General features: G+C 34.7%; 1 protein-coding gene across 2 annotated transcripts in view; it reads left to right on the forward strand.

Annotated features, from left to right (window-relative positions):
- The window catches only part of LOC118191914 (uncharacterized), a 117,855-nt gene that overhangs the window by 58,697 nt on the left and 34,463 nt on the right, over positions 1–24,695 (forward strand). For both annotated transcript variants that reach the window (XM_085812585.1, XM_085812586.1), the window contains 3 exons: positions 8,459–8,593; positions 19,060–19,200; positions 20,544–20,672. In XM_085812585.1, coding sequence (XP_085668711.1) covers positions 8,459–8,593; positions 19,060–19,200; positions 20,544–20,672 — 405 coding nt within the window. The remainder of the gene's footprint in view (positions 1–8,458; positions 8,594–19,059; positions 19,201–20,543; positions 20,673–24,695) is intronic.

Consider the following 24,695-nt stretch of genomic DNA (forward strand, 5'->3'; position numbering starts at 1 on the left):
AGCGGCCGAGCGGTAAAGTCGTTTAACACTGGTAGTTCGGTCAGATGTTCGAATCCCGCGAACGGGCTGGCTAGCTACATGGGCGTTTTCGTGGTTTTTCCCATGTGTAACGCGGATACGTGCCAGTTTGCCTTAGAAAGTCCTCCACGAAGGCATTCCTCAGGCAAATAACCCTCTGGACTTTCCTGTAATTATATAAACAAAACCAAACTTAGAGTTCATGAATGGAGAGTGGAGAAAACTTGTATGAATCTCAAAAGTCATTTCGGGAGCTTCAGTATTTCAAGCATACAGATTCTTGGCTTTGGTGTTTCAAAGTGTTAATAGAAGCAGCTAAGCAAGAGACTAAGCTAGCAAGCGTAGAGAAAAAGTGTTGTTGGTTTGCAGCGGTATTTATACCAAAATGTTTCGTTAATATTATTGGCAAAAACTTATAGGTAACCCAGAAATTTAAGATGACATAATGCGGAATTAGTTTTCAGATGTGACGCAGTTTCGAGAAATTTATTTCTAGAAAGGAAATACCCGAATTAAAAATGAGGAACTGAGAGGCTTTTTAAGTTACAATTTTGACTTGTATATTTTGTATGTTACAGACACATACATAGTATATAAAAATATGTAAGATACAACAAAATATGATTGGCGATCTCAAAATTAACTCTTCTAGATTTGGTGTTCTTCTCCCTAAGTTCATCTGTTTTCCCAAATTCGAGATCTTTCTATGTTACATAACACTGCTTGAAAAAGGTAACTAAAACTAAAATTAATCAATCATAACTTCTCTCTACAATTGCATCTACTTAATATATATACTCTTTGCAAAACAAATACGTCATTCCTTTTTCCAGCTTCTATCCTGAAAACAACTCTGCCCCGCTTATGCTGTCCTGTTCAAAATACTTACGCCATAATTTTAAAGCACTTGCACAAGGAAATAATTGTGTTCTCACTATGATTTAAAATTACATTGTCCACGAAGAAAGATTCTAATGTGTGTAAAAATAAAGAGGGTAATTAGCTGAATTTTGGATTGTGTCAACATCTTCTTCCTGCCTTTCTACACTCGACTATGGAAAGCTGTTAAAAGTTCCAGTGGCGTCTACGCACTTAAAACATTACATATTGTTACGAAATGTACAGGTGAGCTAAGATGGCTTCCCCTCAAAGCAGTTTTAGGGTTGCCATAAAATGGCAAAGGAAGGCAGCGTTGCTACATTTGGCGAGAAATCGCCCATTTGGTGACATTTTGCGACAAAATCGGCGATATGCCATGGACGGATGGAACGAATTCTTACCGGTTTAGCCCAGGATGTTCTCGAACACCAGGCAAAAGCTATATGAACCCTGCTGGTACGCGGAGAGTAGTAGTATTGAGAGTGCGTCTCGACTAGCGAGTCAGTCCGTGCGCAGTCGATCGAGTTGACAGCCGGGCAGCGAGTGCCGACTGGGTCGTCGTGTGCACCGAAGGAGTCTCTTAGTGTATCGCGGTCGGTGCATCGTCGAGAGAGCGTGTTGAGCTCCGGGAACGACTGAACCGAAGAGTCAGGAGCAGTGCTCTGTATGTCGTCGAGTGCATCGCGAGTTGTAGCGTGAAGAGTCTCGAGAGTACGTAGAGTTCCGAGAATGACCAAGCAGAGTCAGAAGCTGTATTCCGGTGTTTTGCCGTGAAGCTTGTCTCCCCCGTGATAGGCTGATAACCTGGAGGCTGTGTCGCTGTTTATAGTCAGCGTGCTTAGAGTAGTTCATCGACGACTGTAAAAACGTGCTTTGGAGCTGTCCTCACAATACTGGCCAATAAAGTATGTTTCGATACTTCATCAAGTAGTATTGTCATTATTCACTTCAAATCCACACGAACCCCGTACGAACGGAAGGAAGAAAATAACGTAGAAACTTGTGTCAGGAGAGAAAAAAGCGCAACAATATATATAAACATCCGTCTCATTTATATTACCATCCACATGAATCATGAAAAGCGTAACTTTTAAAAATACATACATATCAGTTTATCAAACCGAAATATAAAGCAAAATCTTCCTTTAAACATTCAAAACCATCTCGCACATGTGATTAAAATTCCTGAAGTCTGTGTGAAAATGTTATTGAAGATACATGCATGCATGTTACATCTTTGAATGCAAATCACAAAAACATACTGCTCATTTAATTAAAGAGGGGTGTCAAACTGGCGGAAAGCAGACCGCATGCCGTCCTCGAAGCAATTTAATGCGCCCCCCCAGAGAATCCATTTCATTTCTTTATTTGTTGCAAATACGGTGTTATTTCCGAGATTTTAGTTATTTGCGATTTGAATTTAGTATATTATTTTCACTTACATTAACCATTTCCGGCACGCTACCTTTTAAAGTTGGAGTTTTGATTAAAAAAAAATGTAGACAGTCTAATTAGGCCTAGAGGAGTACACAAGTAAAATTTTCTGAAGATAATACTTATCTTTTAATTCTGTCGGTGTGTCCAAAGTGGGCACACTGGTTGAAAACAGAACTTCAAAAAGAGTGCTGAAACGAGCATTGTTGTCCATGAAATGACCGATGAGATGCAGAGAAACAAAGAATACAGACTCTCAGTTGTCCTAGATTATCGGTGAGCCCGATCTGGGCACACCTAGGTATCACCGTTTGATTTTAGGCAAGATTTCAAGGTGGAAATTTAAAACTAATATGGAATAAGGAGATTAGCATACAGCCAAATAAATAACATACAAATTTCTTTTCAAACAATTCCTTTTATACCCTAAAAAAAATCTGGAAGATTGCTTTGAAAAATGAGGGTCTTAAAAAACTAAACATGGCTAAAATATATGGACTGGTTTGTGTTCAGCTGCTATCTACTTTAAATAAAAAAGGTTCAGAGTAACCTATAAATCCTTTTTCATTCAATTTTTCTGTGTGTACAGAAAGAAATTTTTAGGTGTGTCCAGACCGGACACACTGTGCCGCAAAGGGTTAAAATCAAAGGTGAACAACGCTCTAGAAAAATCTATGATTGTGGTAAATTAATTTTTCAGTTTGATATAAATCTTATGAGAAGATTTCAAGGTAAATATTTCATTAAATTTTATTCGTACTTGTCAAAAAATAAATAACCTCAGTTACGAATTTTTCCAGTGAGAATAGTCATTTTGTTTGAGAATGCATTTGTAAGCGAAAAGCTTTTTATTTCACAGCTGAAAACTGGCAACAAAGGAATACGATTAACCGACAATAACTACAATCCGGGGTACAGACGATTCTCAGTAATTCTTCTCCAAGGCTAAAAACTTAATGAGAATCTGATACCATCAAGTGCCAAGCTCTAGTAAGAAATAGAGTTTATAATTTATTATTTGAAATGCAAACATATGTATTTTTATTTATGCGCCGGAGAAAAAAGTACTAAATGGGAGAAAGAAATTAGGTTGTCATTTTTACTTCCTTGTAGAAAGTAAAGCAAATATTGTTATCCCGAAAAATTCCGACTATCACATTTCAACGAAAATCTCTATTTTGGCCAATTTCGAATGCAATTTAAAGATGTTTTTGCATAATATCTGTACATAAAGAATAAATAAAGAATTCTTTTTCTCCAAAGCTGATTTAAAATGGTTTCATTCGTGACGTTTTACATATGTATGTATCTCGCATAACTCCAAAACGAGTAGCCTCAGAACGTTGAAATTTTGTATATAAGCAATCCTATATACAAAATACATATATTAGTTGTGCATCTCCTATTTTGGTTGCAATCGGCCGCACTATATTTATATATATATACATGTGATGTACCAGCTTTTGTCCGGAATAAATAGATTGGTGAAGAATCATAGATGTAGTCGTAGCTTAAATTATCAGACGATAAGTTTAAAAAACAGGATCTATTTATTATTGTTTAGGAGAAATAGCAATTACAAACATCAGATATCCGGAGTAAATAAAAAGAATTACTAATAACTTTTGGGGGGAAGTTTACTGCATCGTGACATTTAAGAAAAAGCTCCGATATTCCTTTTGCGAGTCTTTATATAGCCTTTGGAAAGGCGGAGCTTCCAAGAAATGACGTCAGCCTCGTCAGCCAATCCAGTTCACTTTAAATATCTCCAGAACATTCTAAAGCTTTACGTGTAGAAAAGGCGGAAAAAACAACTGGAGTACGGGGCTGTGGATTTAATTCCACGTACTTTCAAATAAGAGAACGTCGCCATTAAAAATGAAAAGAACATACAGTTAGAATTTTAAGTATATTCTTGACTATCGAATTTCATTATTACATACATATATATAAATGTATATGTATATATACCCACTCTAATACTCGGCTTCGTGAGCTCAGGTTTTTATTTTTATATGTTTGTAAACTGCGCAGTTTTTGCTTTAGAAAAAACTGAATTATGTTGTTCTTATCTTCAAGTTAAGGTCTTTATGCCTTTAGTTAATCTGCATGCAATCGTTGTAGAATGATCAACAATTTGAAAGTTCTTTAAATGCGGCTAAGCCTAATTTGTTCTACTGTATCAGCCATCTCTGTTTACATTTTAAACTTAGGAAAACGGTGAATTAAGTCTTTCTGCACCTTCAGAGCCTTTCTGCAGAATGGGACCGAAAGGAAACTTTTAGTTTTGTGCAAGGAAAAATTTGCCTTGCTTACCGGCCGAATGGCTTGCTTTTGCTAGAAACTGTAATTTTAATTGTAAAACAAATGTTTTTAATTGTTTTACCTGTTTTCGTGTTTCGTTTTTTACTTCCTTGTAAGAAGTAAAAAGGAAGCATTGTAATCACGAAAAGTTTCAGGCAGCATACTTCAACGAAAATATCCATTTTGACCGCTATCGAATGCAATTTAACGATGTTTTTGCGTGATATCTGTACGTAAGGACAGAATAAAAGACTCTTTTCCTCCAAAAAAATTATAAAACTGCTTTAAAATGAATTCTGAAGAGAATTTTTCGTGGCGTCTGTACGAACGTGCGTACGTACGTATCTCGCATAACTCAAAAACGAGTAGCCTCAGAACGTTGAAATTTTGTATATAGGACTGCTATAACATGTAGATGTGCACCTCGTATTTTGGTTGCAATCGGCCGCACCAAACGTATATAAATATATTTATATATATATCCACTCTATTACCCGGCTCAGTGATCTCAGTTTCTTTACTTTTATATGTTTGTAAATTGTACATTTTTTGCTTTAAAAATGATTGAATTATAATGTTTTTATGTTCCGGTTAAGGATTTTATGCCTTTAGTAAATCTCTGTGCAATATTTTTAGAATTATCAGGAATTTTAAAGTTGTTTAATTGCCGCTAAGCCTGTTTAAATGGCGGCCGTTGATGTTTACATTTGAAACAGGAGACTAGTGGATTTGTTACCAATCTAGAGAAACTTAGCTTCGCAGCAACAAAGATAACGCATTCATTTATTATTGCCAATTAAATCATGCTTAATTCTTTTTGGAATTTTTTCGAGGAAATAAGCGTTTGAGATTTACTTCGTAATTTTTAATATAGGTATTTTGAGTTTTTATGTATTTTTGCCTTCTCGCGAAGTAAAAACTGAATTAATTAAATGAGAAATACTCAATCGTCTCTGAAAAACTGTTTCTTTTTTTGTTTTATTTGTTTAATTTCTTTTATACATAGTTCTAGCTTTACTATAGTATTTGAATAGAACATGTGGCAACGATTAGATAATTCTTTAAATGATATACATTTTGTGCATTCTGAGCTATAATATGAACGAAATATAATACTGTTAAGTAAACCTAGCACCAGAGTGTCGCTAAGGTAAACAAAGTGAATTTTAAAGAATGCATTTATTCTATTGTGGTTTATGCGCTGTCGGCGAAGCAGGTTTAATTCAATCTAATAAGTTTAAATAAAATGCAAGAAAAAAGGCGTATAATTTAATATTCCGTACAAGGAAGTCATGTGGTGTACACATCAGATTTTTTCCTTTATCTTTCAATTTTGAATGATGATATTTTGGGTGTTAATGTATTTATGCCTTTCTGAGAAGTGAGAACTGCATTAAAATTGAATTGGAAATCTATCTCTAAATAAATTATAGAAAATAAGTTTAAATGGAATGCTGTAAAAAATTGCTTATAATTTAGTATTCCGTACGAGGAAATCATGTGGTGTATACTGTGCTGATGTGAGGTATAAGTTGGAAGAGTCAGAACTTAGTTTTGGAATCATTCTGAATACTTAATGAGAAGAGGTATTTAAACCGCGAAATCTACTTAGTTAGAAAGAATCACAGTTTCTGATTTGCGCGCGTCTGCCTTTCGGCCACTATCTCTCTCAAAGCTGTTATTACGCTCGGCCGTACTCAGGTCCTTGATAAGTCAAATTGAGCCGTAGTCAAATTGAGTTAAGGGGCCAACTCGATTAGAATCTTGATATCTTCGGCTATATCTCTTTAGTTAATCTTAGTTTTAGTTTAATTTTTTGTCTCTTAAGTTTAAGCCCAAATGTCGGCTTTTATTGTACACTCCAAGACGGAGTTTTGTTAAATCTTATAGGAATAATAAAGGGTTAGTTACCCTTCCATTTTATCGTTTCTTGTTACACGAACGTAAGCGATTATTCGCTAACTAGTTCTTAAGATTCGTCACTTTCTACGGTAACTGAGAAACACACCAGTGAGAATCATACAACGTGATGAATAACGAAAGTGATACATGTAGAATGTTAAATAACGTAAAATACAGAGGCTGTTCGCACATTTTTTAGACGATTTTGGTAAGCGGTAATAAAAAATTGTTTGCTGCAAAAGAAGTTATTGCAATTGTACTATGTTTTGAAAAGTCAAAATTATCGTCTGTGGCTTGAAAGTTTTGTTTTTATTGAAAATGGCGAAATTAACAAAGCAGTGGTTCGAAGGCTACATTCACGCTCTTTCCGAAGAGAAATATGCATAATCCGTTATCCAACAACGATGTGAGAGTCATGGTTTTGTGATATCTAAAGTGTCGATAGGTAATATCATCAACAAGAAAGGAGAAAAAAGTCAAATTGGAGCCTCAAGTGGGACAAAATTTCCAAACAAATATCCAAGGAAAAAAAGGGACATCTTCGACTATTGCAAAGGTACGTTGTTTAATGCTAAAAGAAAATCCCCTAGTCAAAGGACAGTTGCAAAATCATTAAAATGCTCGGCTTCCACTGTAAACAAAATGATAAACGTTGATTTAAATCTTAAGCAAGCGAAAAAACGCAATGTGCATCGTCTTCTTCCAAAGCATATCGCTCAACGCAGGAGACGCTGCAGAATTCTATATGAGAAACATTTATCCAAAGAAAAATGGAACACAATTGTCACAATAGATGCAGCATGGGTGTATTTAAATGACTGTAAGAAAAAAAGAGCCATTTATTATCATAAAAGGGGAGAAAAAAATTTAAGTACATGGTTCAAAGAATCGAAAGAATGTTTTTCTAAGGGATTCATGATGGTTGCTGGTTTTTCTTATAATGGCAAGTTAAAAATAAAGAGAGTGCAAAACAATGACAAGATTAACTCCAGATACTATCAGGAACATATTTTATCGCCCATTTTTCTGAATAAAATACCATCGCTTTACCCACAGTGCCATCCATCTGTGAGACTCCATCAGGACAAAGCTAGCAGTCACACATCAAAATCCACTGTAAATTTCCTAAAAGAAATGGAACAAAAAACTGGTGTCAAGGCCATACCCTTCACTGATATCCCTACTAAATCTTCCCATGTGTCACCTATGGAATTTTGTGCTTTCGAACTTTTAAAAACTGCACTATCGAAACGTTGTTCCCAAACCGTAAACAGGACTCTGGAAAGCTGTTCGGGAAGAATGGGATAGAATATCTCTTCTGCCACTTCAAAAGGCATTATTATCCTGCAAACTGCGGTGTTGAAAATAGTTCAGAATAAGGGATGTCAAAAAGAACATTTAAAATACAAGAATTTTTTTAAATTTAGTTTTGTGAATAGAATACACATCGTCTAAAAAATGTGTGAACAACCTCTGTATTTCCTTCAAGTGTCCACTGAATTCAAAAGGCCATTGGTCATCCAAGTATTACTTTACCTAGCTAACTGTTAAATTTCTACCTCAATTCGAATTTCCGAGAGAGAACGCTCCGGGACATGGTCCGAGAGTCTCCCATCCTTGTTCCTCTACCAGCAGCCTCTCGAGAGGAGTTTCCTCAACTTTGCCATCTGGAATCGCTAACAACCGTTCCATCTGAGAGGCTTTTGTAGACAAAATGCGCGCCAAAATGCAAACTGGAATTTAATCCAGGATTGAACACAGGATTTTGGGTGTGGCTGACCAATACGTACGTTAAACGTTGAAGCACAAGAGTAATGTTTTAATTTCTTAGAGAATTTTAGTAAAAATTATCGCAAAAATATTGGAAAAAATCTTTATTAATTATTGTTATTACTTTTATATTATTGTTACTACTGAATAGCCTGCCAAGGAAACCGCTTTGGTGAAAATTGTGAACTGACGTGCCATTGTGAAGGAGGCCAAGAGAACTGTGACCAGGACGGTTACTGTCACTCCGGATGCGATGCCGGTTGGACTGGATTAACTTGTCAGACAGGTATGACGCTTTTGAGATGTCTATCCCAGTATTATTTATTATTAGGAGCTTTAATTCCCTCTAATGTGTTGTAAGGTGTATTTTAATTTTATAATAGTTATTTAATTTCTGAATCCTTTCTTTTCAATTCTTGCTTCCCACTACAATTCCCTACCAGAATGAGTTTTAGAATCGCGATAACTGCAAATGAGTTATTGGAAGTTCAACTATCTTCGAAAGGGTGTGCTAGGAGTCTTTAGTGGAGCATGTTTGCTTTCTGGCTAATCCATTATTGAAACTGTTACGCTCGGCCGTATTATACGTGTCTACTGACATTCGCAGGCTAGTTTAGTTTAACACTTTTTCATAGGCCATTCATTTCTCTTTTGAATTTCTCCCGGTTTTTGTGTTTCATAACCAATTAAACAAAATCATTTAAGGGGTATCAGAAATCCCTATACCGACAATGTTAAATTGGCCATTTTCGATGTACCTTTTCTCAAAATCCGTTGTAGATACAAGCTTGAAATTTTTTCTATAATTAAAATATACCTATTTGATTATACTGAAATGAGCTTTTGAAACATTTTGAATTTTAGAGTAAATTACAGGATATTTTGTTAGGCATAGTAAAATTTAGCACTTTTCTCACACAAAAAATGTTAAAAAATTCTTTTTTCTGAGTTTATTACAAAAAGCTCATTTCAGTAAATATTAGAGAACCTAATAAATAAGCCATAAAAAGTTTAGATACCTGTGAGCAGTAGTTCCTGAGAAAAGGTACATCGAGTATAAAAAAATCACGTTTGGAGAAAAACGCGTTTTTATGCAAAAATCCTCATGGATCAAAGCAGTAGATGACAAATTAAAACTAGATTTTTTTTACCGTTCTAATTTTCATAGAGATTAAAGAATGGTATTTTTAGAAAGATAAAAGTGTAGAGAATTTGAAAATGCAAAAATCCGAAATCCAAATTTTTTGAAGATTTTGGAGTTCCAATTCCCCTTAAATATATTTTATTTTGTTCAATGTTTCGTTTATAATTAAATTCTAGGGAAGTATACTTCCCACGGAACCTTTTACGGTCATAGAGATTTTCAATTTGATGGCGATTATTTGCCATGAAAAGATCAGAAACATGTCGCAATGCACAAGGATATACCCCATTCTGTACACGTATAGCGGGTCCTCTTTCCTCGGGCTTTTGTGCTACATTTCCTACATAGTCTATAGTTGGAAGCCATCTTCGGCATATGATTTCCCACAGTGACTAAGCGTACATCATCCAGAACCACACACTAGTTACCTGGACGGCCTTCCCATTCGCTTGAAGAATATCCGTTTATTAGCTGACGACTTATACGGTCTGTTAGCTGGTATAAAATTCTGTTTCTCTTGTTTACGTGCCTCATTATAAAAACTACTTACGATGCTAAAGTCAATACCATTTTACAGATCTTTTTCCTATTCATTTTACAGATTTTCTTTGATCGAATCGATCAACCCCTCCCATGATATCGTTATATACAGCAACGGATTTTGGGCAAGGTACTTCTGTTTTAGCACCATCCTTTTCTGTCCGATTAACTGATGTAATAATCACGGGTTTATGTGCAGTAGTCAACAAATAACAGCCGTTTTGTCCATCCGCTTTATTGCAGCAACACCTGCCTTCGTTATTAGCATTGATTCACCTCTTTGGAATTTGGCATTTGTTTTTATCATTGGTGGAATATCCTTCCTTTGCGACCTCACAGTCCCCACAGAAAATAGACGACTTACAAGTAGATTTTTTGCAAGCCTAAAAGATGTGAAATAGTTATCATAGACTATAAGCCGATCTGTGTGTTTCACATCTTCCGTTAGTTGAGTTACTACTGTTTCCCCTAAGCTCAATATTTTAGCCTTATTTCCAGAAGTTTCTTTTCCATAATAAATTTCAAATTTTTGAATCTATCCGGTCTTAGAGGCTGCTCAACACCACACACTGTAACCTCCTTTTATGGGCTTCATTGGCATATATTGTTTTAATCAAGTTCTATCTTTGAAAGCTATGATACATTCATCTATTGATAAGGTTGATGAAGGTTCTTAGGCTTTAGATATCGAATCATTGAATTGTGAGAGGACTGGTCTGATTTTATGCAGTTTATCATGTCCAGGTTGCCCACGGGGTGAATTTGTGTCGTTATCATTTACATGTAAAGTTATTTTCTTGAACGGCTTCTCTTGCTACTGATTGATCCTTACTGTCATTACTCTTGCTACTGATTGAACATTGAGAATAGGTGCTCCAGTGGTGTTTTTAGTTCAGGCAATTGGTGTACACACATGTGCAAATTCCCACCTATCCATGCTTACAATTCTTCTGATGTGAGGTCTTTCCAGTTCAAGATAATCATTTTTGTAATAAGACCCAATCTCTTCCTTTCCTTAGGCTGCTTTGCATATGAGTTTGTTTCGTCAACAATATTCAGTAAAATTTCTGCACTGAAAATCATTCCAAAATAATCCTTTTCCTTCTCAGTTGAAATGAATGATACTTTCAGGCGTGGCTCATTACTGAAAGAAGAGACAATATTTTCGAAGAAATCTTCATTCCTTGCGTTTGACTCACATTTGCAATAGAATCGTGCAGCAATAAATATGTCACAGTAGAATAGGTCTCACATAACGCGTTCGAAATTTCAAAACAAATGTGCTAATTCTGTTTCAATCGATTGAACATAGATGGCAGCACAAAACTGAAGTCGGAATCAGTATTCCCAACGTTATAATAGCAAGCCCGATATATTACAGTGGGTTTTTCGCTTCCCACAGGTGTCATGCAGGTGGGAAGTAATCTTCCGCCAACTACGTTAGATAATTTTGTCTATCTTCCGCTAAGTCTAGTTTAGTTAATATTAGATTAGGTTTTTACGAGTATTTTCTTATTCTGAGTTAAATCCCGAGAAGGGGCCGATTGTATTACTTATTTGGGTGAAATAAAGTGTAATTTTACCGTTCTAGAGTCTACTCAGCGATAAATAGCTAAGTAGTTTGTTTATTAGGTTCCTCTATCAGGTTCAATGTTCCGTCTTACTTTCTTCGGGAACATGTAAGGACCTGACTCGTAACAGAGAGCTTACTAAAGCTATGTTCAATAACTGTGGGAAGTAGACAGGATACACAAGAAGGGTATACGAAACCCTTTATTTTTCTCTATTTACAATAATTTCCATACTTCGGAATACAAAGACCCACTACTTGTGGTCTAAACGTAAAAATATAAAAATAAAACTAAACTCTAATTTAACTTTAAAATAATAAACGTGGAAGATTGGCCTTATATTAACAGGAAGCCGTATGTAGTACAGAGAACTGTGAACACTACAATACGTTTAAAATTATCAAGAGGATTAAAACCTCTGGCCTGGAAGGCAACCAGCAACTGAGTAAAACTTCTAAGGTAAGCGGCCTGCGTTGACTTACTGCTTCCTCTCTCTTTCGCTTGGCAAAAAGGCCACACTTAAATACTTGGCGTTCGCCAGACAAACTTTGCATAAAAACCTTCACGCTTATAATTCTGGCCGGAAGTAGAAAATAAGAAGTGATAGTAAAGATTTAAAATAAAATAAACGTTAGTAAAACTTAAGATCCTTACACCTCGACGTTTTATCATAAACAAAGAGCGAGGAACAGACAGTGTAAGCACTTTTCTAATTAATGAAGCCTCGTAATCAAAATCGCTTTAAGGACCACATTTTAGGAATCTTAAGTATAAGCTTGGGAAAATATTGTTACGAAATGTAAAGGCGAGGTGAGATGGCTTCCCCGCAAAGCAGTTTTAGGGTTACCATAAAACGGCAAGGGAAAGCCACATTTGGCGAAAAATCGCCCATTTGGCGACAAAATTGGCGATATACCATGGATGGTTGGAGAACCTTCTGGAACGAATTCTTACCGGTTTAGTCCAGAATGTTCCCGAACACAAGCCGAAAGTTATATAAACCCTGCTGGTCCGCAGTCAGTGAGTGTGCTTCATCGAGAGTGTGTCTCTCATCGAGCGTGAGTGTGTCTCGTCTAGCGAGTCAATCCCAGCGGAGTCGATCGAATTGACAGCCGGGCAGCCAGTGCCGAGTGGGTCGTCGAGTCCACCGAAGGAGTCTGTTAGTGTATCGCGGTTCGTGCATCGTCGAGAGAGCGTGTTGAGATCCGGGAAAGACTGAACCGAAGAGTCGGGAGCTGTGCTCGTGTGTCGTCGGGTGCATCGCGAGTTGTAGCGTCTCGAGAGTACGTGGAGTTCCGAGAACGTCCAAGCAGAGTTGGCTGCTTTGCAGGAAGGTGTCTCCACCGCGATAGTCTGATAACCTGAAGGCTGTGTCGCTGATCGTGTCAGCTTGTTTATAGTAGATCTTCGACGATTGTAAAACGTGTTTTGGAGCTGTCCTGGCAATACTGGCAAATAAAGTGTGTTTCGATACTTCATAAAGTATCGTCGTTATTCACTCCAAATCTACGAACCCCGTACGAACGTGAAGGAAGAAAATAATGTAACAACTGGTGTCAGAAGAATAGGTAGAGGAAAAACGTAACAATATTTTCTTACTTCCGATACTGCTTATGCCTATTGTTTTTATTAATTTTATTCTATATTATAGTTAACTCTGAAATACATTTTCTCTGCAGTAAAAATAGTTTACTTTATTATGACGACATTTTAATGTCCAGTATCCTACATTAGGACCATTGTCTTTCTCACATAGGTTTACGGATAAAAAGGCATAGTAAGATTTAAGGAGACCTTGACAGAAAAACAGTTTTTTAGATATTTTTTTTAGTAATGTGAATAGTTATTACTTTTCATTAACATGAATAGCTAATGAAATTTGCCCTTTTACATAACTAATATGTGTTTATTTATATTAAATACAATTTATCTAAAAGATTCAAACAGTATGAAAATTCTTTTTGACAGTCAAGAGAAATACCATTTTCAGTCATTATATTCATTTAGTAGAAACCGTAACCTCTAGTAGTATATGCAATAGGTTCATATCCAAATATCACTACAGACACATTATTAGATAACGTAGCTTCATAACTTCTCTTTTTAAAAAGAAAAAATGATGGGAATTTCTTTTTTATTTATAATAACATACAACTACTAACATACAAATATAAATTCATATTTAAGATGTACATATTACATAATTCAAATTATGATTTTAGTGTGGCATCATATGAAAATCGCGCAGAGTTTTTCCAAACACTAACATTTACAAACTTAATTAGACATCTCCTTTTTATCCCTTTTTACTTACTTGTACGAAGTAAAAAGGAAGTATTGTAATTGCGAAAAGTTTCAGGCAGCATATTTCAACGAAAATATCCATTTTGACCGCTATCGAATGCAATTTAACGATGTTTTTGCCTGATATCTGTACGTAAGGACAGAATAAAACACTCTTTTCCTCCAAAAAATTATAAAACTGCTTTAAAATGAATTCTGAAGAGAATTTTTCGTGGCGTCTGTACGAACGTATCTCGCATAACTCAAAAACGAGTAGCCTCAGAACGTTGAAATTTTGTATATAGGAGTGCTATAACATATAGATGATCTCGTATTTTGGTTGCAATCGGCCGCACCAAACGTATATAAATATATTTATATATATATCTACTCTGTTACCCGGCTCAGTGATCTCAGTTTCTTTACTCTTATATGTTTGTAAATTGTACATTTTTTGCTTTAAAAATGATTGAATTATGTTGTTCTTATCTTCCGGTTAAGGTTTTTATGCCTTTAGTAAACCTGTATGCAATACTTTTAGAATTATCAACAATTTTAAAGTTGTTTAAGTGCCGCTAAGCCTAATAATGTTTTTCATGGTGGCCATTGCTTGTTTACATTTGAAACAGCAGAATAGTGGATTTGTTGCCAATCTAGAGAAACTTAGCTTCGCAACAACAAAGATGACGCCTACATTTATTATTGCGAATTAAATCATGCTTAATCCTTTCTGGAATATTTTCGAGGTGTTGAAGATTTACTTCGTAATTTTTAATACAGATATTCTGCGTTTTTATGTATTTTTGCCTTGTCGCGAAGTGAGAACTGAACTAATTGAATGAGAAATACTCAATCGTCTGTACAAAACTGTTTCTTTTTTGTATTATTTGCTTAATTTCTTTTATACATCGTTCTACCTTTATTATAGTATTTGAATAGAACATGTGGCAACGATTAAATAATTATTTAAATGATATAAATATTGTATATTCTGAGTTATAATATGAACGAAATATGATACTGTTAAGTGAACCTAGCGCCAGAGTGTCGCTATGGTAAACAAATAGAGTGAATTTTAAAGAGTGCATTTATTCTATTGTGGTTTATGCGCTGTCGACGAAGTAGATTTAATTCAATCCAATAAGATTAAATGAAATGCAAGAAAAAAATGCGTATAATTTAATGTTCCGTACAAGGAAGTCATGTGGAGTACACATCAGATTTTTTATTTTTCGTTTTGTGTAAGAATGTGAAGTCGTTCTGTCTAAGTTATGATTTATTATAGTAGTCTAAGTCAGTGTTTCTCAACTGAATTTACTCCAAGGATCGGTAAAATGTTTCAGTATGTTCTCGTGGACTGTTAAGTTTAATAATTCGACGCATTGGTACAATTTTTTCATATAAATTGTATTGTAAATTTTATTGTAATGTAGGTGCTGTTGTAATATCGGTTGTCGGCCGATGACGCTTTCTATTTTGGACAGATAGCTGGATATTTTGCGGACCGGAAAATATTTCTTGCAGACCGGTGCTTGTTCATGGACCGGCGGTTGAGAAACACTGGTCTCTTTATTATTTTTTATAGTGTGTAGCATCTCGGCAGCCACTAAACTTTCGTAGTTTAGAAAGAGTCGGAATTCTTGAACAAACACCCCCCTCGAGTTTTTTTGTGCTAATGGTAGAGAATTGGACTTGCATAAAAGAGGTCCAAGATCGAATCCCAGGGTCTTTATCATCTTCAAGGGCAAACGAACTTATACGAGCAAGCCTACTAAAACGTGATCGCTAGAGTACAGCATATTCCGGCGTATAACGTGCGCCTATAATTTCAAACTACATTTATTAATTTATAGGTATATTCTCCACATAACGCGCACCTTTTTCTTTACGAAGAAACATGAAAGATACATGGGCGATGCGTTTATCTTTTGAATTCACTGACATGAAAATTTTTCTCCCCGCGTTCAAACAGTGGTATACTGAATTGAAAAGAGACAAAGAGGAGAATACGTGTGAAGGGAAATGCTTTGGGGAGTAAATTCCGCAAAGAGGGTGGGTCGTTGGAGAAGTCAAAAACTAAGAATCAGCGTAATATTTGTAAATTTCCCAAGATTAGTCTCCATAGTTTAACTACAAAATCATATTTCGCAGCTGCCTAAATGCACGTTAACCTAAATTATAGGTTGTATTCTATTCAATGCAATGTGCACAAGAATGCTATTCTTAGGTTTTGAGAAAAGGGTGACAGAATTTTGGGTAAGAATGTCCTTCCGATACGAAAGAATTCGCGGAATTAGAGTTCAGATATTTTCTCTTCCTGTAGCCATTTCCAGCCTGTGATTCGGAAATGAACATCGAAAGTTTTAGTAAATCGAATTTGAATAATAAAATATTTCTTTTAGCAGACGTCTCGGAGAAAACAACACAAGGCGAAAACATCGTAAGACAAAACATCACGGGAAAAAAGAAAGCAAGGAGAAAACATTGCAGTTTTAAAAAATCACACTACAAACCATCGGCGTCGAAAATATCATGGTAAAAAATAAAGCACCTAAAAATCATCGCATGACGATAGCACTGCAGACGCGCATTTTTCAGTCAAAAGTTGTAAATGCATATTCAGTCAAAATTTGTAAATGCAGCTCAAAGCCTAATAATGATTCGTGAGCTCAAGAAGGAATGAGAAAATATTTACTTTTATACTTGATATTTTTGAACTAACTAATAAATTTTGTTAGAAAAATAAGAAGGAAACTTAAGCATTCTAAAACTGAAAATGAGTAGAAAATTGAATTTACTTGTAGCTACATATTATACTTACTACTTATACTACATAATTAATACAATTTTAAGCTTACGTAGTTAATACAGGCTATTAATTAAACTCTTTTCTACAGTTTTATTCGCATTATTTTTATGAAAAATGTAATCTAAAAAAGATTAGGAACAGAAAGAGGAGTAACGACTTGAAGTTACCTCTATTAAAATTGTTCAGTTAGTTATCAAACTACCAGAATAATTTCTTTCGCCCTTATTAATCTGATATTCTTTTAATGAAAATTTAATCCTGTTTTGCTTCAATTTATTCATCTTCTTAAGGGGGCTCATACACCTTAAACCCCTCATGATCTTCCAATATGTGACTGTTGCAAGAATTGGGATATTTTATTTATTTTAAAAGCACTTACTTCCAACCTTTTACAGCTGACTACATAATATAGCTGCTTTGGAAACTAGTAACCAGAAAGTTTGTGTTGCCACAAATCTTTTTGTAATTTAATCCTCTTTGTGACAAAATATTTTGCCATGTTTCCACCTTGCGCGCACGATATTTTAAAAATGGATAATGGTACACACTTGAAATTTGACGGAATTCTTTATATAGGCACTATTTTCTAACTGAACCAAAAATATGACAAATATTTTAATACTGAAAAATTTTATGGATGAAAACATTACAAATTTTTTTAATAAAATACATTTTATAACCTCAACTCCGAATAAAATAAAAATTTAACAAGAAATTTTTAGAATTTTAGATTCACAGTAGTTTCCGAATGTTATAAAAGCTATACATTAAATATGGAATTAAATTATGCAACAGAATATTTTAAACTGTGCGCGCAAGGTGGAAACATGACGAAAAATGTTGTCACAAAGCGGATTAAATTATAAAAATATTTGTGGCAACACAAACTTTCTGATGACTATTTCAGAAAGCAGCTATATTATGTAGTCAGCTGTAAAAAGTTGGAAGTAATTGCTTTTAAAATAAATAAGTTATCCCAATTCTTGAAACAGTCACCTATTCGAAGATCTTATGGTTTTTAAGGCCCACCAGCGGCCGAGCGGTAAAAGTCGCTGAACACTGGTAGTTCGGTCTGAGGTTCGAATCCCGTGAACGGGCTGGCTGCATGGGTGTTTCCGCGGTTTTCCCCATGTGTAACGTGTATACGAGCCAGTTTTCCTTAAAAAGTCCTCCACGAAGGCATCCCTCCCCTTAGGTAGATAGCCCTAGTGTGCTTTGCCGTAATTAAATACACCAAACTTATGGTTTTTAAGGTGTACGAGTCCCCTTAAAGGGACATTAACATTTTCATGTACATCGTGCTGTTAATCTTTTCGATGCTGATTTGTTAGTTTTGATAAAACATATCAGGTACATAATATTTCAGTAGGAGATATGAATTTACAAACCTAACATTAACATTTACAAACCTGTGCATAAGAGCATAGGTTTGTAAATGTTAATAACATAGCAATCATAAACATGCATGAGATTGAATTAGGGCAAAGCACACTAGCTAGCGCTATCTGCTTTAGGGAAGGGATGCCTTTGTGGAGAACTTTCTCAGGAACTGGCTTGTATTCTCTCAAGGTTAGGGAAATAAAATGCCATGCAGCCAACTCATTTGGCGAACACTATTAGTGTTCAGTGATTTTACCGCAGGTCCACTGTTTATGCTGAGTTCAGCATGGGAACATTAACGGAAGCTAGCTCGCTTTGACATAAATCACTGGGAAGATTCGAATTTAAAAAATATTCCACATTTCTGCTGATCCTCACAAATCATTGTGGGAATACACAATTACAATTTTTAAAGCCTGAGAAAAGCATGTCTGCGATGCTATCGTCAAGCGATGATTCGTAAGTTCTTTATTTCTTACCATGACAGTTTCGACTACGATGTTTTGGAACATGATGTTTCAGAACTGCGATGTTTTCTTCTTACTTTCTTTTCTCCCATAACGTTTTTTGACGACGTTTTTGCTTTGCATTATTTTCTCCGCGATGTCTTCGGCGGACACCGAAGATTCAAATTCAAGATGACGTAGTCGTGACTAGAGAAAGTAGGCAATTTAATCTTACTCTATATTTTAATGGCGCGTTCTAACGTCAGCTAGCGAAACTGCTAAAGCCAGGATATTTACTGGAAGAGCTGGACGATAAAACGTATTGCAGGCGACGCGGGCTGAAGTTCTGAAAAATTCAAAATCCTTGACTTAAATACTCAACCACTAATTTGCGTTCTAGTTATTACTACGGAAGAGAAGATAGTTATAGTAAGTGTATAAATCCTAATGATCTTTTAATTAACATAAAATACTCAACAAGCAGCACATGTTTTTTTCTGTGCCATTATACCAACCAACCATTCACCTTTCCAGCCATTCATACTTTTCTAATGATATTTTAAAACAACTTTCTTACAGAATGTACCCCAGGAAGCTTCGGATACAACTGTGCGTCAATCTGTCATTGTCACGAAAATTCAACGACTCCTTGCGACAAGATAATGGGATTCTGCGAAGGTGTCTGTGAAGCAGGCTACACGGGTCTCGATTGTCAGACACGTAAGCAAAATTTGAAAATGTCACAGCAAAATTTGAAATGTTTTGAAAAATTAAAGAGAATTCTGGTCATCCATTTATAGAAAATGAGTCTACCGCACGAATTTCTGAAGTGGATTTCAATGTTTAAAAATAATAATTGGAAAAAACCTGCATTCCGAAGCTTGCTGTTAAGTAAATAAAAGTAATACTTAATTTAAAATTAGTAAAGAAACAACCTTGTATTTGACGTCGATTTAGACAAAAAACTCAATTGATTTCGAGAGCAAACAGCAAGTCCCTCTTCTTCAGTAAACAAGAAATTTGGAAGACTGGAAAGCAGCGGGGGCAACGATCCTATTGATTGCCTACTACAGTAAAGCGAGCAGGGAGGTAGCGCCATCTGTCCTCAAAATTACTAACGAATATTAAAAATTAAGTTAATAGAATTTTAAAAGCATTAGGAAGGGCTGGATTGGTCTTAAAGTCACTAACTAAATCTTTGTGAATGTGAAAAGCTTCAAGAAAACCTAATTCGGCAATGGAAGAAACATTTTGGATAATTTTTGAAGACCCAAAATCAACTAATGGGAATTATAATTACATTCCCAACTATGATTAGCTGTTGAAGACTTATTAATTCCGTCTTTTCGGGCATAAGATTCACGTTCCTTCATACGAAACTTCAAATTCACATTCACAAAGATTTAGCTTGTTTAGTTAATGATTTTAAGTCCAATCCAGTCTTTCCTAACGCTTTTAAAATTCTATTAAATTAATTTTAATTTTTAGTTACTAATTTTGCCCACAGATGGCACTACCTTCCTGTTCACTTTACTGCAGTAGGGCATAAATACGACCGTTGCACCCACTGCTTTCTAATGCCATGTATGCTCAATAAAAAGAATGATTACTACCAGTTTGTAGTTTGCTTATCACTTATGTCAAGTTTCCTCCTTCGCGCAAATCTTTTAACTGCATAAATTTCTTTGATACAGGAGGAATTGCTGTTTCTAGGGAATATTTAAAGACTTCATAAAGACCTACACTTTGACTACATTGAAATGTCAAATCTCGGCCTTCTGAAGATAATATTTTTTTAAACTGTGGAATAAAGAGTAAATTATTCAAAAGCAACTTCTTAGCCACCAATTTTTCCTCTATTGTGAAATGAATTCTGTCATCGAACCAGAACATACTAGTACTGTGTACAAGTTGTTCTAAAAGTTTGTAAATTATGTTGTAGAAGAAATCTTTATCACCAGAGCGAAAACTGTAAACAAAACTTCTCTTATTTTGATGCATTCATAATTTATATAACATCTGAGTTAACGCTAAAATTCATTAAACATGTGATCTCTTTCTAGGGTGTCCGCCAAACAATTTTGGCGTGAATTGCCTTGGAATATGCAACTGTTATAACGGTGGGCATTGTAACCGTTTCGACGGGTCATGCTCTTGTATTGGAAGATGGAGAGGTCGCTATTGCAACGAGAGTAAGTTTGACACCTTTGCATTTCAGTTTCGTTGTTAATTCCTTTTTGACGCCATCTTGGATTAACTCTAAGCACTCTGCTCTCTACCAATTTAACGCAACAGTTTATATGCTCTTTGAAATTATTTTCAGCGGTTTTCTTTATATTTTGTGATTATGCAATATTCATCATTTAAGTGCTGTAGTGTCATTAGGTTATTACTTCCTTCTACGAAGAAAAAGGAAGTATTGTAATCGCGAAAAGTTTCAGGCAGCATATTTCAACGAAAATATCCATTTTGACCGCTATCGAATGCAATTTAACGATGTTTTTGCCTGATATCTGTACGTAAGGACAGAATAAAACACTCTTTTCCTCCAAAAAATTATAAAACTGCTTTAAAATGAATTCTGAAGAGAATTTTTCGTGGCGTCTGTACGAACGTATCTCGCATAACTCAAAAACGAGTAGCCTCAGAACGTTGCAATTTTGTATGTAGGACTACTATAACATGTAGATGTGCACCTCGTATTTTGGTTTCAATGGCCGCGACAAACGTATATAAATATATTTATATATATATCCACTCTATTACCCGGCTCAATGATCTCAGTTTCTTTACTTTTATATGTTTGTAACTTGTACATTTTTTGCTTTAAAAATGATTGATTTATGTTGTTCTTATCTTCCGGTTAAGGTTTTTATGCCTTTAGTAAATCTGTATGCAATATTTTTATAATTATCAACAATTTTAAAGTTGTTTAAGTGCCGCTAAGCCTTTTTTATGGCGGCCATTGATTGTTTACATTTGAAACAGCAGACTAGTCACATAAAAACATCATTAAATTGCATTCGAATAGCGGTCAAAATAGATATTTTGGTTAATCTTTGGATTATGGTAACTTGGCGATTTTTTGGCGACCAACCCTACTACAGCAAACTGCTAGTTTTTTTTTTTTTTTTTTTTTGGACGCCATTTTGTTTTCACGAAGTAAAGGCATTTTTTTTTTTTTTAAACTCAACATTTTTTCACATCAATCTGCTAGCCGAATTACGCTTATGCTAGAACTTTTATGGAACAAAAGTGCTTGATCAAGACGAAGATTAGGCGCGAAATTGGGAGAAAGTGTAGAATCGCCCACTGCTTGCCGCGTTTTTAAGAATTGCACATACACGGTATCCATGTACACGTCGACCTATTTTCACTTAAAAAAACATCCCAGAATTGCACAAAAATGGCATTAAGCACACTCTTGACTTTATCCATGTACACTGCTAAAGTCCTAGCTAGTAACCTTTATCGCCTTACCAAAATGTCGCCGAACTACCTGTTACCATATTCCAAAGATTATCCAATTTCTTATCCATCATATTCAATAATGGATAGACTAAAACTTTTGTCAAGTCTTTATAACTTAAAGGAAAAATTAGGAAAAAATGATGAAAATTAGCCCGCAAGGAGCATTTTAAATCTTTAATTAAAATAATTATTTGTTTTAAAAATTTTGATTTAAAATAAATTGAAATTTTGATCATATATTTTATAAATTTTTTTATTTAAAATAAATTGAAATTTTGATCATATATTTTATAAACTGATGTTATTATACGTAGATGTATAAAATTTCTTGTTGAAAACACAAAAAATTAAAAAAAATAAATTTTAAAATCCACCGTTCCCTTAAAATGAAACAATTCGATATTGCCTTAGGAAATATGGATAACACCGAGATATTTTACGTTATTATAAAAATTTAACGTTTTCATTTTCTACTTCAAGATGAATGCTTATTCCCATTTAGAAAGACATTCTCTACTTAAATTCGTAAATGACATTTTAAAAATCTGAAAACAATGCCATGAAATAGTGCTGTGTCATTATTAACTTTGAATTTTCTGCCCATTTTTAAAATTTTATTTCGCAGCTTTAATTTTTAATTTCGTCAGCCTCAGTAAATTTCGTCCAAATGACGATTTAAACTAGCTGATGCGAGAATGATGTTAATAAACTGTATTTGGAAAAGCTATAGTTTCAAAAGTATTTCAAGTACGCACACGAAATATATATGAAAAGAACTACAAACTCGCCAAGTTCATACATCCCTCTACAAGTGTTCAGTATACGCCCGTGACGGTTACAATCGAAAACGTCGCCGAGGAAAGCGAAAACGTTGTGGTACAAAACATTGTGGGAGAAAAGAAAGCAAAGAAAAAACATCGCAATTCTAACACATCGGGGTACAAAATAGCATCGTCGAAAATAAAGCGGTTCAAAAATTTCGCAATTTAAAAAAATGGTAAAAAATAAAGCACCTGCAAATCACCGCATGACGATAACATCGCACACATACGTTTTTCAGGTTTTAAAAGTTATAAATGCATATTCGCATAAAGATTTGGAAGTTTAAGAAATGTTAACGACACTTTAAGAATAAAAGAAAACAAAACAAGATAGAATTTTCATCAAAACACTATCAGATTAAAAAATGTGAAAGAAAGTAATTTGAAAATTAACTAAGCGATTTTTATAGAGGTAACCTCGTGCAGTGTTTTTATCTTCTTTTTCCTAAACATTTTTAGGCTGTGTTTTTCATCAAAAATTATGAGTAAAACATTATAATAAAAAATGAATTTATTAATAATCTTTGTTACTTCACTATGTAAATTTAAAATTCTATTAAGTGCTATAAGTTGCATTAATTTTCTACTCATTTTCAATTTTTTAAATGCTTAAGTTTCCTTCTTGCTTTTTCACACAACCATTGATTAGTTCATTGAAAATTATGAAACGCAAAAATGAAAATTCTTTTCTTTTCTTCTTGTGCTCCCAAGTCATTAAGCGAAAATGCATTTACGGCTTTTTAAACATGAAACATGAATGTGTGCGATGTTATCGTCATGCGATGATTTGTAGGTGCTTTTTTTTTACCACGATAATTTCCACGACGATGTTTTTAAACTGCAAAGTTTTTGAACTGCTGTATTTTCGATGACGATATTTTGTGCCGCGATGTTTTCTCTTCGCTTTCTTTTCTCCTACGATGTTTTTTGTACCATGACGCTTTCGCCTCACGTTGTTTTCTCAGCGATGTTTCCGTCTGCGATATTTTTGGTTTACACTGTCCAGACGATAATCGAGCTCATTCCATACACTTTGTAGCATTATTGTCCAGATGTTCGTCCACTCAAATGACCAGACGTTCGGAATACCACAAGAAACTGTGTGGAAGTTTTTGTGTCAATGGTTGCATTTCAAAACCGTACCATGTGCAGCTCCTATAAAAATTCAATCCGTAGGACTTCGCCTGTAGACTAGATTCTGACGTCAAATTTGGAGGACGAAGGTTTCACCACCAATATGATATTCAGCGATGAAGCAACCTTCCGGTTATCCGAAAAACTTGGTGAATTTGTGGTTCTTTTCATATATTTTTAATGTATGTACGCGTAATACTTTTGAAAATATAGCCATTTCAAAATGACTGAATCATTTATGTTAGCCCTGTATTGTTATAATATGGCTTTAAGGGGTTTCATACACCTTAAACCCCTTATGAGCTTCGAATATGCGACTGTTGCAAGAATGGAGATATTTTATTTATTTTAAAAGTAATTCCCTCCAAATTTTTACAGCTGACTACATAATATAGCTGCTTTGGAAACTAGTAACCAGAAAGTTTGTGTTGCCACAAATATTTTTGTAATTTAATCCACTTTGTGAGAAAATATTTCGTCATTTTTCCACCTTGCGCGCACGATATTTTAAAAATGGCTACCGGTACATACTTGAAATTTGATGGAATTCTTTATATCGGCACTATTTTCTAACTGAAATAAAAGTCTGATGAATATTTTAATACTAAAAAATTTTATCCACGAAAACATTACAGATTTTTTTTAATAAAATACATTTTATAAACTCAATTCCAAATAAAAAAAAATTAACATAAAATTCTCAGGTTTTTTGGTTTACAGTAGTTTCCAAATGTTATAAAAGCTATATGTAAACTATGGAATTAAATATTGCAACAGATAATTTTAAAC

This window comes from Stegodyphus dumicola, chromosome 3 (assembly GCF_044657685.1).
Source record: "Stegodyphus dumicola isolate Sdum_Otavi_A_Nest chromosome 3, ASM4465768v1".
NCBI lineage: Eukaryota > Metazoa > Arthropoda > Arachnida > Araneae > Eresidae > Stegodyphus > Stegodyphus dumicola.